We start from the raw sequence: 15,805 nt of genomic DNA on the forward strand, positions 1-15,805 counted from the left end.
GCAGTGTTATATCACGTGACTGGAATATCACTAACGTTTTCCGGTTTCCGTGACCATGGGTCAACCGGGGGGTCGTGTTTATAACATGGTTAGTAAACTTTTCTTGTCAGGGTAATGTCAACCCCGATTTTACGAGCCCCTTTTTGAACAAATGTGTATGTGGAGAGGTCTGTGCAATGCCAGTATTCATTTGAAATTAGTAATATCAGAGGTAATATACATGTATATCTTTAAAAAATGCTAAAAAAACGTTGTTCAAGTCACAAATCTTCGCGAGGGAATTTTGTTTAAGCCATAACAATCATAATATTTTAATTTGTCAGAATTTGTGATATTAAATTACGGTGGTCGTCACGCCGTGTCCTGTCCGATATGGAACCCATAGCGACGTGAACAATTCGTGTACAAAATGGTAATTCGTTTTCATACCTTCATGAGTAGATGGTGAAAGTGGAGTTTTTGCGAAATAAATAGTGCACATATTAACTGAAGTTTAAACAAATAATGGTTATTTTCATGAATGCTTGAAAAAATGAAAAAACATATATAACATGTTATTACGTCGGTAATACACAGGCAAATGTAAACTTTCTAAATGCGCCGCAGCCGGTGTTCGACATGGGTCCCATGCGACGTATGGAAAGTACATTGTCTACATGAAATTCGAATGCACTGCGGGGTGATTGTCATAATGGCGCTTTAAGGCAGGATGCTGCCTGTGTTTTGGAAAGTTGATCATAAATTTCATTAGTTGTTATTCACAAACATGGAGCTACAGTGAAAAGCATATAGCTGTAGTCGTTATAAACGTTTTATAAATATACATTTTTGTAAATCAAAATGAATGTCAGAGTTCAAATTGACCTAACGAGAAATAGAATTGTGAAATTATCGCTAGTTATAATTAATTTTTGAAATAATTCAGGATAACTAAAAAGACGTCATCATGTATGATATGTTCACCCTATGTCACCAGCCTGTAATTTAACATACCGACAAAACGGTCGCCATTCGTGAAAATACAAATCTTAATTTCTCGGAAAGTGGGATGGTGACCCCAATAATTTTTCATACTCAATTTTCTTATATTGGCTGGAAGAACGATTTATAGAAAAAAATAATAAATTATGGGTATCAGTGTCATTCCTAGGCAGGCTACACTTACTCGAAAAAAAATAGTCGTGTGTATGTTTTCAAAATTAAACAACTTGAATGGGTCACCGATCTTGTCTTAGAATGTATTTTCCTATAATCTCAGACCACTAATAAAATCGTACGTAAAGGTCAAATGATTTAATGTGACGTTACAAAGGGGAGTTAGACATGGCTGCTCATTTTCGTTACAGTTACTTTTGGCTGCCATAGAGCAATTAACTTGTAAAATCGGGCACGGTGACAGCAAAGTTATAAAAGGTTTTCAATTATCAGGTCACAATTAAAATATCCATGTAGCTAAAATTACATTTCTAGCAGACTACACACATATTTTTGTTCGCCATATAACGTCTATCAAACATTTGAACTTTTCATTATGGAATCCTTGACAAAACCTTCTATTAAACTATATTGTTATATTTTGGATATGACATGAACAATCCATTATCTCAATTGGACGAATAAGCTATATTACTATATCTGTCTTTTTACGGCAGAATTTTAATTACTACAGTACAAAATCTTCAGTTGTATCGACAATTTATATTTCTTCCATCAGTAATCGGCACACCAAATGCCGTATCCCGTAAAGTCATAATCTCGTAAAGACAATACAACTGTGGCGTACTTAGTAGTCAGACATACATCAACGTAAATTGACTAATTGAATGAAAATACGCCACGTGGTCTGTAATACTATGGCGATAATTGGCGAAATGTGTTGAATCAATTATATCTGAGTTTTATTTCTGTCAGTGTGTCGAATGCGTGGTATAGAGCAAGCAATGATGTCGACGTCTCTGACTGTCGTATATCATACGGCTGGTATAAAAATAAATTATTTTATACCCGTCGAAACAAAATGTCATAAATAAGTCAGATCATGAAACAACCAATTAAAAGTGTAATATGCGTTATATAGTGAACTTATGCAACGTAATACGCCCAGCATTGATAATAAAACTAGTCTAAGGTTCAACAAATTATTAATTACTAGTATTCCCATCAGACATTTAGTAACAATGTATGGAATAATGTTTATAGTGTTAATATCGAGACGAAGCTGATATAATTATGTTCATTTTTTCACGCAGTGGACTCTTTTATACTGCCATAGTGCTATGAAATGCTGGGATTTGGAAAGAGGGGGGTATGCTACAATAATTCGGGGAAGGATATTATATTAGCAGCCAAAAAATTCTCATAATTTTATTTGGAATAAACATCAAAAACCGACCATTGAATATTCCATAAGTTTAGCATGATAAATTCAACAAAATCAATTGGGGCATTACTGCAAAGTGATCATGTTGAAATAGCCACATAAAATTTGGCGAATTTGACTCAATGCATGAAATTTAGCTAAAGTACCAACAATCTCATTTCGATAATATAATTTTAAATTTAAATTTACATATAAATTCACATTAAGGTACGCGTTGGTGAAGAAACTAATAATTCAGAAGTAGGAATACTGTAGGACTACAAAACAATGATCTTTTGAAAATTTATATGCGCTATTAAAATTGTATATAATTCATATAGTTATGTATTTTTTATAATAAAAGAAATACGAAATAGAATTCATACCACATACACAGACGCATGTACGTTGTGCAACAACTTATTTTAATTACAAATACTTAGTACACCATATTTACAAATACAGACATGACACTCATGATTCCAATGAAATAAATAAATAAATAAGTAGCCTGACATGGTTGCGTGAGTTGCGCCCTCCGCGGTGCTTCAAACCCAACAGGTGTCGTCAACTACATGTCAGACTAATAAATAAGTAAATTCTCATATACAATATATGTGAATATGTTTTGACGACTAACAAACATTTGTGTGTATATTTGTTCCATATTTACATATTACAGTGATACATTGCGACAATTAACTTCACCTATTTATAGAATGGAATGAAACGTATCACATTGTCAGGAACCAGTTCATATGCCATATATACGTACTGGACATGACAATACCAGAGAGGGCCAACGACATTTTGCACAACTTTTGTACTTAATTCTCACTTTAAGATCATTCACTGAATTTACTTGCAAATTGCGGGAAGTACGTTTACTCTCGGATTCGCTGTTATACATGTTTACGTATCAACGCGCATGCAACTCGAATTAATGGACCGTACTATTATTATTCCTGTCCATGCGAATCTGTTTAATGACTCAAACCGACGCAAAATTCAGTACTAACAAATACATGATTCATGAACATACAGTGCCTAAAACACAAGTGTAACTGGTCCTTTATCGAATAAGTGACAGGAAAACTAATACCGACATTACTTTTATCAAACAGAATTCAAATCATCCTAGCGTAAACGAATCACGAAGTGTATTCCAATGATATATATATATATATATATATATATATATATATATATATATATATATATATATATATATATATACTGCATATAAATTCTGTGATGTGTGCACCGTGACGAATAGCTGTGTAAATCTGGGCAACAGTTGGCACTATACTGTAGAGGTGCCATCCAAGCAAACTGGGACAACACGTAAGGGAATATCCGATTGAAGGGACTCGGGAGTGATAAACATATTTGGTATATAGCCCTGCACGATATATTGACTGTAAACAGTATTTAAATATACAAAACTCAAGGCTTATACCCAAAACTTCAGTCTCAAATAGTACAAATCATATATATATATATTAAAATAGATAATATACACTAACATTTCCAATTTCGTTGAAATTCAAAATGGAAATCATGTCTATTTATGGCACATAAACCAGAATCGGGAAATAATTGATGGTTGAAAATTTGTTTGTGATATATAAAAATATCTGAGAATTCTCTCCAGTGAAATTAATTTCGGCGTACTGAAAAAACACACAATCATTTTAACTACTTCATAACGCTTAGTACATGTACTTGCTGATGGGTTTTCTCTACAAATAAGAAGACTTCTGACGACCTAAATAATAATTTTAATTTTGCAAAGCGTGGTCATTATTGGTTACACAGGACCAATTTGACACTAACAACGTCACTTCGCTTGTTTGACGAATAGTACAAACGAATTTGAAAGCAGCAAAATTTTTAAAAAATACGACAGTTTTTTTGCTATTGCGCTGGTGCTGGATTCCAGTTTAGACATCTTCGGTTTTATTCTCAATTGCAGCAATGTTGTGGAACTCGGATTTTTGATATGGAATAACACAACCGTTTAGACCATTCGCGTGCGTCCCGGAGCTGCCATCAACAGGAACACTGTTCGCGAATGTACCGTGATCACACTCTTGACTTGTGGATGAAATATTCGGCGGTGGTGATCCCACTCCGAACTGTTTGGGCGATTCGATGTTGTCAGTTGTCGAGTTGACCACTGGAGACGGTGGCGCAATGCTTTGTTCATTGCTACGCAAAGGACAAACTGTATCTATGTCCGTGCCCTTGTTTATTGTCGTATTAATAGTGTCACTGCCGAACTGAAATTGCTCGTCGATCTTATCGTTTACATAGTAAAGTTTGTGGCGTGTTCCTTTTTTCTGATTTTGTTTCTCCAATGATTGCAGCCTGTGTTCTTTCATCCACACGCGTAACTGTCGCTGGCCTAGAACACCATCCACACCCTCCCCACTTTCGTTCTCCTCCCCTGCTTTCGGTTTTGGGGACTTTGAATTTTTCGGACCAACGACCGACAAAAGAACGGGAAGAAACAAAATACCATGGACGCCACCCCAAAATATACCGAAAAACATGGTCTTAAAGACTGCTCTGAAAACGTATGTTTTGGCATTCGACAAGGCAGCGATGGAGATGATGGTGGAGGCCACGCTTTGCACGACGGGTAAACCAAGTAAATACAGACCGTAAATGGCGCGGCGGTTGCGAGTCTCCCTGGGAGAGATGACGAAAGCGTATGTCAAATGAGCCGAATAATCGACACTGAAACCAATGCAGACTACGATTGTTATCATAGAAACGAAATCCAAACCGACACCCCATAGCGACATATAACCTACAACACCGACAACTATGGATGCCACAGTGAGGGTGACGTAAAGCGCACAGATCGGATGAGGAATGAGGAGTAAAGAAACAACCAGCATGGCGACAGCAGCTATTGCAATATTTTGTACGGTGTTGGGTAATATAGCATCAAAATGATCGTTAAATACAAACGTCGGGTGGTAGGCAATCATAGGCAGCCTTGAATTTTCGGCGATTTTTCTAGATTGATGCAAAGAATTCTGAACCGATTTTACATTTTTAACGTATCGAGATTGTACGGAATATCGCGAGGATATGATGGTGTTGTTGCTAAGGGCAATGTCAGACTTGTAATGCTCGTATAGCGGATTGGTCAGAAAATAACTCCTCAAGAGCGACACAAAAGTGTCCTCGTCCGAGTAAGATAGTCCAGCGTTGTCAAGAAAGTCCAAATAATCACGGAGCCAAGACTGCGTGCTGTATTCCGTACCGTAGAAATATTCATTTTCCCCGTACATAAAAAGGACGCGTTCGATTTCATTTTGAGTATCTGAGTGGGAATAATTTTCAGATTCGATGACGACGATCTGTACAACTGGTCCGTATTCGTTGAAATAACGTTCTTCGGCGTCGTAAAAATCCACGCTATAAGAGTCTTCTAGGGCGAGTTGACGGGGCTGTATTCCCTCACTGACCTTAAAACATCCCCAAATAGCAACACTTATATAGGCAAGGTATAAGATCAACGTGACCAATTTCATCCACGGCAGAGTGATAAAGGGGCCGTAATATTTGTCGAAAAAAGTCATCACCAAGTGGTCAGGAACCACGTCGTCACAGTCCGTGCTGTTACTGATACCACCAGCGCAAAATAATCGATAACTCAACGATTGAGACTCCTTTTTTGGCAAAACTTTCACGTACGTAAGGCAGTGCTTGTTTTGTCGTTCCCGACGTCCAATTAAAGCCATGCAGCCACCGAAAAATGTGATTTGGTAAATATAGTCGAATAGGATTGCAACCCCGCAATAGCAACCGAATATTTGAACAGAAGGGAAAGTTGAAATAGCTCCAATGCCGAACGCCAATACATCTGTGATGCTTGTTATTGTTATAGAGAGCGCTGCTTCTGAGAAGGTCTCCGCCATTCGATCAGGTACGCTGTTACGTGGTGGCGTTGTTCGCCATGATGCTATCATTATGAACATATCATCCACTCCAACTCCTACGAATTGAAACATACGTTTATGTATTAAATTTTCTGAGATACATGCAGTAGAATGACAGATCAACATTATTCATTTTATAAATATTTATAAATTTGACTATTCGACGATTCGATTGGACCACCGCATTGGAACATTTTCGAATGACGTCATTGCACACTGTGCTCATTGATTGGTTGGTTGGATTCAACTGCTATTGTAATATATCATTATTTTATAAGGAACGGGTTTGATCCACAATTGAGTCAAATACAACAACTAGTAAAGACACCATGGCTCAAATATTAGTTGGACTTCTGCAAATGAGCAAATGATCTGCCCATCATATCTGACAATGCTTTCCCCGCAACAGAACGTTGTCTTAGATTTTGACTGAAAGAAGCTGAATGAAATTACAAACTATGTACACATTGTAGTGTGTTCAGCAACTCGTGTACGAATAATAACCCCAATAAATATGATTTTATTTGGTAAAAATAATGTATTTTTCTGCATAAAAACAAAAGAATTTCACAATGTCGAAAACGAAAAGTCTTTATCGTCATGTTGGACATTATATGTTTATGAGCACGTTCGCGGCGTATATGGTTAAAGCGGGTGATTCGTCACCTGCGCATGCGTCAGACAGCCATAGCGTGTCATTGTTTGCAAACAAGCTTCTAGCCATGAGCCTTTGCGTTTTTAGCGTGTGTTGTTATCGTCGCTTGGGACTCAATTCCCGCGCGTGCGCAGGTGACGACTCTCCCACTTAAACAGTCTTAAACTAGATGACCTTTGATATGCAGAAATATACAGAAACAAACGAAGTTCACTTCATTTGTTAATTGACTTGACGAGAAATTGATTTATATTTCTCACTTATAAACAAGAAAGGGAAAGACCATAAATCACTTTTCACAATCATAAAGTCACGTCAGACGTGATGCAATCATCTAAACCAAGTCGATTAAAACATGGAGTCCCACAGGGTTCAGTTCTTGGACTTCTGCTTTTTGACTATTTACACATCAGCACTAGGAAAATAGCCTGTCACATAACTTTTATCTATACTCCCAACACAACTATACCTTTCATTTAAAGCTGATGACATGGATCGTAACATTGCCTTTATGAAAGCTCTTATCCAAGAAACCCATCAATGAATGACGACTGATTATCATAAGACAGAGCATGAAGGTAATGGACAGAGTTACTATTTTTCGGATCACGTCGCAAAAAGGCAAATGTGTACAGTTGAATGGCTGTTCTATAACTCCATCAACATCGGAACGCCACAATATAGCAAACTTGGACATTCAATGTGTACAGTTGAATGGCTGTTCTATAACTCCATCAACATCGGAACGCCACAATATAGCAAACTTGGACATTCAATCTGTACAGCTGAATGGCTGTTCTATAACTCCATCAATATCGGCACGTAGTCTTGGAGTTTGGTTTGACAATCACACATTTTCACATCAGGAATATCAGTTCAATTAGCAAAAAATATCCTACTCAAGACAAAACTAAACAACTCATCCATGCCTTTGTTATATGGAGAATAGATTATGCAAATAGTCTACTGCTCCATGGCGTCACGAATGTCAACATAAATAAACTGCAATTTCTACAAAACATAGCTGCTCGTCTGATTATGAAGACCGAAATAATATGAACATATAACTAACATTCTATACAACATTTACTGGTTGCCCATTAAACAACGTATTATATAACATTTCATGCTATTCATGGTACTAGTACTACACCGTTATATATTATATGTGAATTTTGTGACATTAGATCTTGTGTGCACTACAGTAAACTTTTTTTTAAATATAAATTAAAAACTCACATTTTTACTCAATCTTACTGTTAACTAGTTTTGTGCAGCTCCTATGAGCATATGTGACACTATATAAATGCCTATTATTATTATTATTATTATTATTATTATTATTATTATTATTATTATTATTATTATTATTATTATTATTATTATTATTATATGTAAAAATTATGCACGCTATTGTCAGTGGCATTATACGGTTACCTTGTCCTATCCAAATTCAATTCATTATATATCGACGAATCCCCCTCTCCCGTGAGAGATAACAACATATTGAAAAAGGTCACCGATAAAAATAACGATATATTTAGTCGATATATATGCGACTGTGAAACATGTGGCAGTTTAAAGGTACTAGATCCACTGGAAAATATAATGAAGTAAAAAATGGACGTTAATTCACGGGAAACAATGGTAACGTATTAAATGCGTCATCTTAACATTGGATAATTGAGACGATCGTTATATAATAAAAGTCTATATTTATTTATTTATACGACCTTAAAGACTGCTAGACTTCTATTTTAATTTTTCTTTCTGTGTGTAAAAGTTCACGACCTTAATTACAATCTCATTCGTCTCAGTTTAAAAATTAGCTTGATTACAGACAACCACTATCTTTGCGTCCGTTAAAACACAATCAAATTAATTTGATATTATCATATTTATGGATTGGCCATTACGCTATAGCGAAGAAAATCATCTGCACATAGAAAAATTTGAAAAAAAAAATCTACAGGGAAAAATACAAAAAAACATACTAGAAAGAGAAAAGCAAAAAACAAACAAAAATACAGTAACACCATCGTATAACGGCATCTTCCGAATCGCTTTGTTACGTTACGTCACCACATAATTTCGTAAACTCAAATCTACACTGGCTCCTCTCATAAGAATGAAATAAACGAAATATAAATACGAGTATTTGCAATAACACTTACCTAGTGTCAAAAATGGCATTGCAATATTGAGATGGATGAAGGGCACGCCACAGAAACTTAGCAACCCTATAGTCGAAATCACAGCTAACAGTGCCGAGATCACGCCGAGAGAACCAAGTACTGGTTTACTGGTCACCCAATCAGCCATCATCAGAGACAGAACAGAGAATGCTGTAAGGACAACGAAGGTTAATACCATCATCGGCATCATCTGTAGGGTGATGTTCTTCAAATCGTTGGGCAGGGTCCGTGATACGGTCAGCGTGACTGTGATTTTCATTGATTTAAAATTAAGCGCCATGTCCTTGATCTTTTCTTCAAATTCTATGCTCGCCTCATCAAGGTCATTTGGCGAATGTTTTAATGGATAGAACAACACAATAGCTCTCGCCGACTTCACAATACTCGTATCGTCATAGAATTGCACGCCACCGAGGCTACCGCCGATAAAATATGCTATATCGCCCGCCATTACTGGGTACGATATGTTGATAAAATTCACATTTTGCGTTGTATAGTTGTAAATATTTAATACTGGGTTTGGATCAACACACTGTGTCTTCCACTTGGCACATAACTGTCTGTATGAGTATACGTTTCTCCCAATCCTTGCTTTCGTGTCTGTCACATTGTCGTGAAAGCTGAAAATTTCACGTAGTGAGTCAACCGCGAGTACGTTTTCACTTTCGTTCTTAGTGTAAATTATAACGCTGGCGTATCTCCCAACATGGGTTTGACGATTGGTGAGAAATTCACCAGAGTAATTCGCCGGAAAAAAACTCTCCAATTCATCTCTGTGCTTCTTGGCCGGACCGTTCGTGGGCGTGAATAGATATTCTATGTCATTGTTACGCGTGAAATAAAACCCGCCAAGGGCGAGAGAAAATGTAAGCAGAATGGGGAAGATAATGAATGGAATAGGGTAGTTACCGACGACTCTGCCGTAGCGACATAATACAACTTTCAAACGGCTCTCGAAACAGTCGAATGCCATGTCGACAACGGCATTAGCCGAGCTGCTCTCTCTTTCAGTTTATAGCCGGCGATTTCCATAAAGTACACCCACAGTCAGCTGACTGACCCGACGTAGCACACCCTGTGTAAATAACCCAGTATATACGGGCGCACACAAATGTAACACCGTGACCGTCGCCATCTTAACCTTACCTGAATAAATTAATAACATTATCGATTCGTCGCTTTCTGGTTCAGCCATTGTTACGTCGATATGAGTCCCATATCGATCAGGACGCGGCGCGACGACCACCGCACTTTAATATTAACCTATACCTGGTAAGGTCAGTGTAGAAGTACTTCGGAATGGCGTAAATTTGTTTTTATAAAAAATATTGAGTGTTTATAAATGTCAAATGACGATTGAAAACAACTTGACTAATCACAAACCTTTGCCTGTATAGAACTCCATTGCGGTCAGTTAACCTTTGACCTCGATATTGACACTGGCACTTGGACTACCATTAATTTAAATTGATTTCAAGCGTTTTAGACAAATTTGATTGAATCTATCTTTTGCGTTCATAGCATTAAATCTGCCAGTGTTTGAAGAAACCCCCAAAGCCGCATCTGTAATTGGCGTTAGCAAATGGTTTCAAGTACAGCCAATGGAATTCTTTTGATTTGAGCTAGTACCTTCAATGATTTGAGTGAGGTGAAGATTATAGGGATAAATGGTTTATAAATATTGTTATATATTCATAAAACAAATTCACACCTTCATGAAACTCGGTGTAAGGGTTAATAAAACAATACAACATGCATAAATCAGCCCCAAAGTCAAATTTGTTTCTGATCTGGTACCAAATTTGGGGACTAATGATATATGGTATTCCCGGGGCGGAGCCACATCACAAGACATTCTACGTAGCTAAGACGTGCACCACTGTACCGTGTATTTCTATTGGCTCTGTGCGAGCTGCTGCGAGACGCCGGTCGAAGAGCCGGTGAAAATAGCTAAAGTCGAGAAAACAGCACAAACTCAATTTTGAAGTAATGCTCTGAACAACCAAATTTATATATGTTGCACATGCAGGGGTAATCTTTCTGCAATATTCAGGGGAGTCTGAACAACTATTCCAAAGTACCGTTTTATGATAGTTTTCGGCCTTTGTTTTATCGTGATGATTGCCAGGCGGTGAAAATGCCCGGGTGACCGCTCAGGTTTTTATGTTCTCAGAAGTGACCACGTTAAATCAGTAGCTTAATCATTTGAACAGAACAGAGTTCGCCTGTTATCGTCAATCGTAATACTATAGTATTATTGATTATGCGCATTAACTTATTCACATCATGTGGTAAAGTATGCTACTCTCAGCGCAACAAACTTGAACACTCCCTTCATCTTTATGAATATTTATAAATAAAAGTGGCAGTTGAACCGAACTAGCCACCCAGTGGGTGCACAGAGTGTCCTTCCATGTACACATGGAAACATTTGTCATTACTCCCGTATTGTTTGAATTTTGATGCCAAAAAACATGGTTTCACAAAAATCAAATACGTTTTTCACAGCAGTTTTGAAAACTATGAACAAATCAAAAACAGTGTATTTCAATGTGGTATGCAAAATTAATAAAATTAATATACCTTCACAAGGAATATTGCAATTTGCATTCTAATTGACACCTGTGTGCCAAGCACACTATAATGGTCTTTTCAGTTAGCTTATATTATTAGTTCCACTGATGTCTAAAAAAACACTCATTGGATTTTGATAAAATTCGATACTCGGTATGCTCTGGGACAATGCGCAGATTTGATTAGGTTTGGGGTTAAATCCGTGAATATCAATTACCTAATTTGCATGATAATTGCCTAATTTTAGCTGTTCCATGACTGTTCCACTGATATCACGCATTGGATTTTAATGAAATTTGGTACATAGATGCTGGGACAATGCGCAGACCTGATTAGTTTGAGATAAAAAATCATGCATATGAATTACCTATTCTGCATAATTATTAGTAAATTTTCGGTTTTTGCAATGATATCTCAAGTACTAATCATCACATTACAAAGAAACTTGGTACATAGATACTCTAGATGCACAGACCTAAATAGTTTTGGGTAATAATAAGTGCATATTAATCACCTAATTTGCATAATCACTAGTAAATTTTTTTTTACAGTGATATCTCTAATCATTACATTTTAAAGAAACTTGTTACATGGACCTTCTAGGACAACGCACAGACCTGTTTAGATTTAAATCTGTGCATATTAATTACCTAACTTGCATAATAGTTCCTAATTTTTCGGTTTTTCAATCGATATCTCAAGTTCTAATCACATTTCAATGAAACTTGAAACATAGATGCTCTGTGACATTGCGCAGACCTTATTAGTTTTATATTAAATCTGGGTGTATAAATTACCTAATTTGCATAATAATTAGTCAGCTTTCCATCAATATCTCAGGTACTAATATTCATAATTCAATGAAACTTAAAGCGGGGGAGTCGTCACCTGCGCATGCGTCAGATGGCCATAGCGTGTCATTGTTTGCAAACAAGCATCTACCCATGAGCCTTTGCGTTTTTAGCGTGTGTTGTTATCGTCGCTTGGGACTCAATTTTCGCGCGTGCGCAGGTGACGACCCCCCGCTTTAATAAATGGATGTTCCGGGACAATGCAATGATCTAATTAGTTTTGGGTTTAAATACATCCATAATAATTATTTGATTTGCATATTTTTTTACTTTTCCGCTTTCCGCCGATTTTTGAGTAGTAATCATCAAATTTCCGTATAATTAAACTTAGTACATATGTGCCTTGGAACAATACACAAACCTAGTTAGTTTAGGGTTGAAACCAAGGCTTAATAATTGTTTAATTTGCATAATAATTTTCAAAAAAACAAACAATATTTGCATTTTAATAAGACTTGGTATATAAGTGTCTGGGAACAATGCATTAGTTTTGAATTGAAATTCGAGCATACTAATTGCAGAATTTGCACAATATGCATAATTATCTCATTTCATATGATCACATAAATGCTCTGGAGTAGTCCACAGACGTGATTAGTTTAATAGTGAAAAAGATGCATATCGATTAGCTAATTATTTTAGCCAAATTCTGATATTTCAAAATTCATATTTAAATTGATTAAGATTTAAATAGAACTTGTGGTAGAGGTGCTCTGGAATAAATTAGACTGAAACCACGGATGTCAAATCAAATGTATTTTCTGTAAGTATTATAACTTCAATAACGTGGATCACGTTATTTTCATGTTGTGCATTTCAAATATTAGTTGCCAAGCATCTTTGAAAAGCTATTAAATTTTGAATTATTTGTTAGTATGTCTCTAACACTCTCAGCACACAGGAGTTCTTTCTAAGCTTTCTTTGATTCCACATTGTATCCATTAATCACTTTGAGTGTATGTTTAGGTAAACCGTAGTATATGTGAATAAAATCGGCGTGATACATGTAGTTATTAGTTTTGGGTCATTTTGTAGTCGAATCAGTAGACACATGCTCTACAAATACCGCGTAATACTATTTCGCCTACCGTAACTGCTTATAGGTCGCCTACAAGAGATGGCAACTCCCCACGAGTTCACCTGGAAATTGTGGAAATGTTTTTGAACGATGGTGTTTCAAAATTCACAACGTACACAATTCGGCGGTCGCTGTAGAATAAATGTCCAATCGAAACAGGGAATGGGCTAGACTTCATGGAAACTGTGTCAAATTACAATATAAACAATTCCACTGGTTTTACGAATCACCGGTATATCATCGCATCGGGGAATCGAGTCTGCGGTCAGGCAGAGAAAGGGCGCGAGATGACTACGAAATTTTAAGTATACAAGTGACACAGTCCAGTGCTTTGGGGATTAACGATGTGGATATAATTAACTCAAACGGTTAAGAATTGTTGTTTTTCGGTGAAGGACTCAGTGCTTTCAATGTTTTAGAAAACCCGATTTTGTGCAGAAAGACTGCCTTGTTATGAACAACATGACCCTGCCTCCAGGACTAATCCTGCTTCTAATAGTTCTTGAACGATATTCCTCCATGTTTCCAGGCGGTTGAATACGCCGCCGATAGCGTACACTTCAGGATTGGACTAAAACTGTGATCACCTAAGCACGTTGGTACGTTTGTTTTGGTGACACCAAGCCTACGGGGTTGACTACAATACGTTCACGTTACGTTCGGATCGTGCCGAAATCGTGCCATGTTTTTCAATTTGTCTCACCTGTTATTTGACCCAAACATGACAGACGACACTTCTGACGACCGGACGAAGGAGGATTCGAAGAACATTTATTTATCAAGATTATCGCCGACTTGACAAACTGACACCTGAAAATAAATTCATAACAATAATTTCATGACAAATAATAACATAACAATACCCTTGGCACAATATTAATGTAATGCTAATGTTGACAAATCGGGTGTCGGGTAGTACCAAGTTTGGCCAGATTTGGTCATTACATTTATGATCCAAATATATTTTCACACCTTGTTTTGTGAATATTTATCTTCGTGATAAAATCATAATTTTAAGTAATGTAAACAGTTTTGAAGTTATGACAAAAACTGATTATTTGATATTTTATTTTAAAATGTTTAAGAGCTTTAGTAGAATTACAGACTGTTGACAGTCCTCGGGACTAATTTGTTAGTATACTGAAGCGATGTGATACCGTTGGAGTGTTCTCGGAGAGCCGCTTGAGCATCTCTCTTACGTTCCAATAAAATACCGTAGAGGGCAGTACACACATACTAAAATTCGACACTACAGTACTGCCGAAGTTGGATACGAACTGCGTATTTTTACCGAAATTATCTCCATGGTAACAAGCAGTTAACCAGCGGTCAAGTGTGTTTACAACGTAGCACATTGGCGTGTTCAACCACTCTGACAGGATAGCTTGATCTGTGTCACGTGATCATTGTCGGTTGCTAGGAAGGCTTAGGCAAGGCCACTTGTTCTCTCACACAGTCTCGCGTTGCATGGAGTATGGGTGAGATCTATGTCGTTATTTAGACTTTAAATATTATCAAGTTCTAGAACAATATAGTTTTTTTTTTTTTGCTTTTGCTAAGAAGAGTATGTGTGAATTTATGTAGGTAGTGCGCCCTCAGTTGTTGGTCAATGAATGGAACACCCTTTTTTCCCCGCCACCGCAACTTTTGAAATCACAGATCAAATACACGACCCCCCCTTTATGACTGTCTCAAAAATATATTACCGGAACTACAAAGGAAAGAGTGACCCTTTCCCCAAATCCCTTCCGTGGTAATTAACGTCCAGGGCCTTATTGTAAAGGTTTTTTCGAAAAAACTTTCAATCACGATTAAATTTATTGCCACCGTAGCAGGCTTGTCTGGCTCTTCCCGTTCTCCCCAGGGGAATATTGAGTGAACTCCGGGTATACATATACCCATTTAAAGCGCGGTAGCCGTCGTGCTGCGCATGTTCGACATTTGTGTTGATAAACATTGATTTTCCCACAATCCAATGCGCTCTTCAAATGGAAATCATAAGTATGAGGTTTGAACTGGGCGCGACTTGGACTGATTACCGACGGTGACTCCTTTGATACCTTCCAATCACATAAAAATTACCTAATTACAGCTTGGAAACGTGTCAGTTCGTACTCGTTGAACAGTCAAAGTCGCC

At 37.0% G+C, this 15,805-nt stretch overlaps 1 protein-coding gene across 1 annotated transcript; it reads right to left on the minus strand.

Annotated features, from left to right (window-relative positions):
• Positions 1-4,121: 4,121 nt before the first annotated feature.
• LOC100375295 (patched domain-containing protein 3-like) lies at positions 4,122-10,138 on the minus strand. The gene is made up of 2 exons (XM_006823870.2): positions 9,145-10,138; positions 4,122-6,371 (listed from the first exon to the last, which is right to left on the minus strand). The coding sequence occupies exons 1-2, from the start codon at positions 10,136-10,138 to the stop codon at positions 4,303-4,305; spliced, it is 3,063 nt and encodes a 1,020-aa protein (XP_006823933.1). The 3' UTR covers positions 4,122-4,302.
• Positions 10,139-15,805: the final 5,667 nt, after the last annotated feature.

Source organism: Saccoglossus kowalevskii, chromosome 1, assembly GCF_978046115.1.
Source record: "Saccoglossus kowalevskii chromosome 1, keSacKowa6.1, whole genome shotgun sequence".
Lineage (NCBI taxonomy): Eukaryota > Metazoa > Hemichordata > Enteropneusta > Harrimaniidae > Saccoglossus > Saccoglossus kowalevskii.

What these genes read in the sequence shown, in the direction of transcription:
- LOC100375295 (XM_006823870.2), bottom strand. Translation starts at nt 10,138, where the DNA reads ATGGCATTCGACTGTTTCGAGAGCCGTTTGAAAGTTGTATTATGTCGC. An exon ending in AATGCCATTTTTGACACTAG is followed by an intron (nt 6,372 to 9,144) that starts GTAAGTGTTATT and finishes TTCAATTCGTAG; the next exon opens with GAGTTGGAGTGGATGATATG.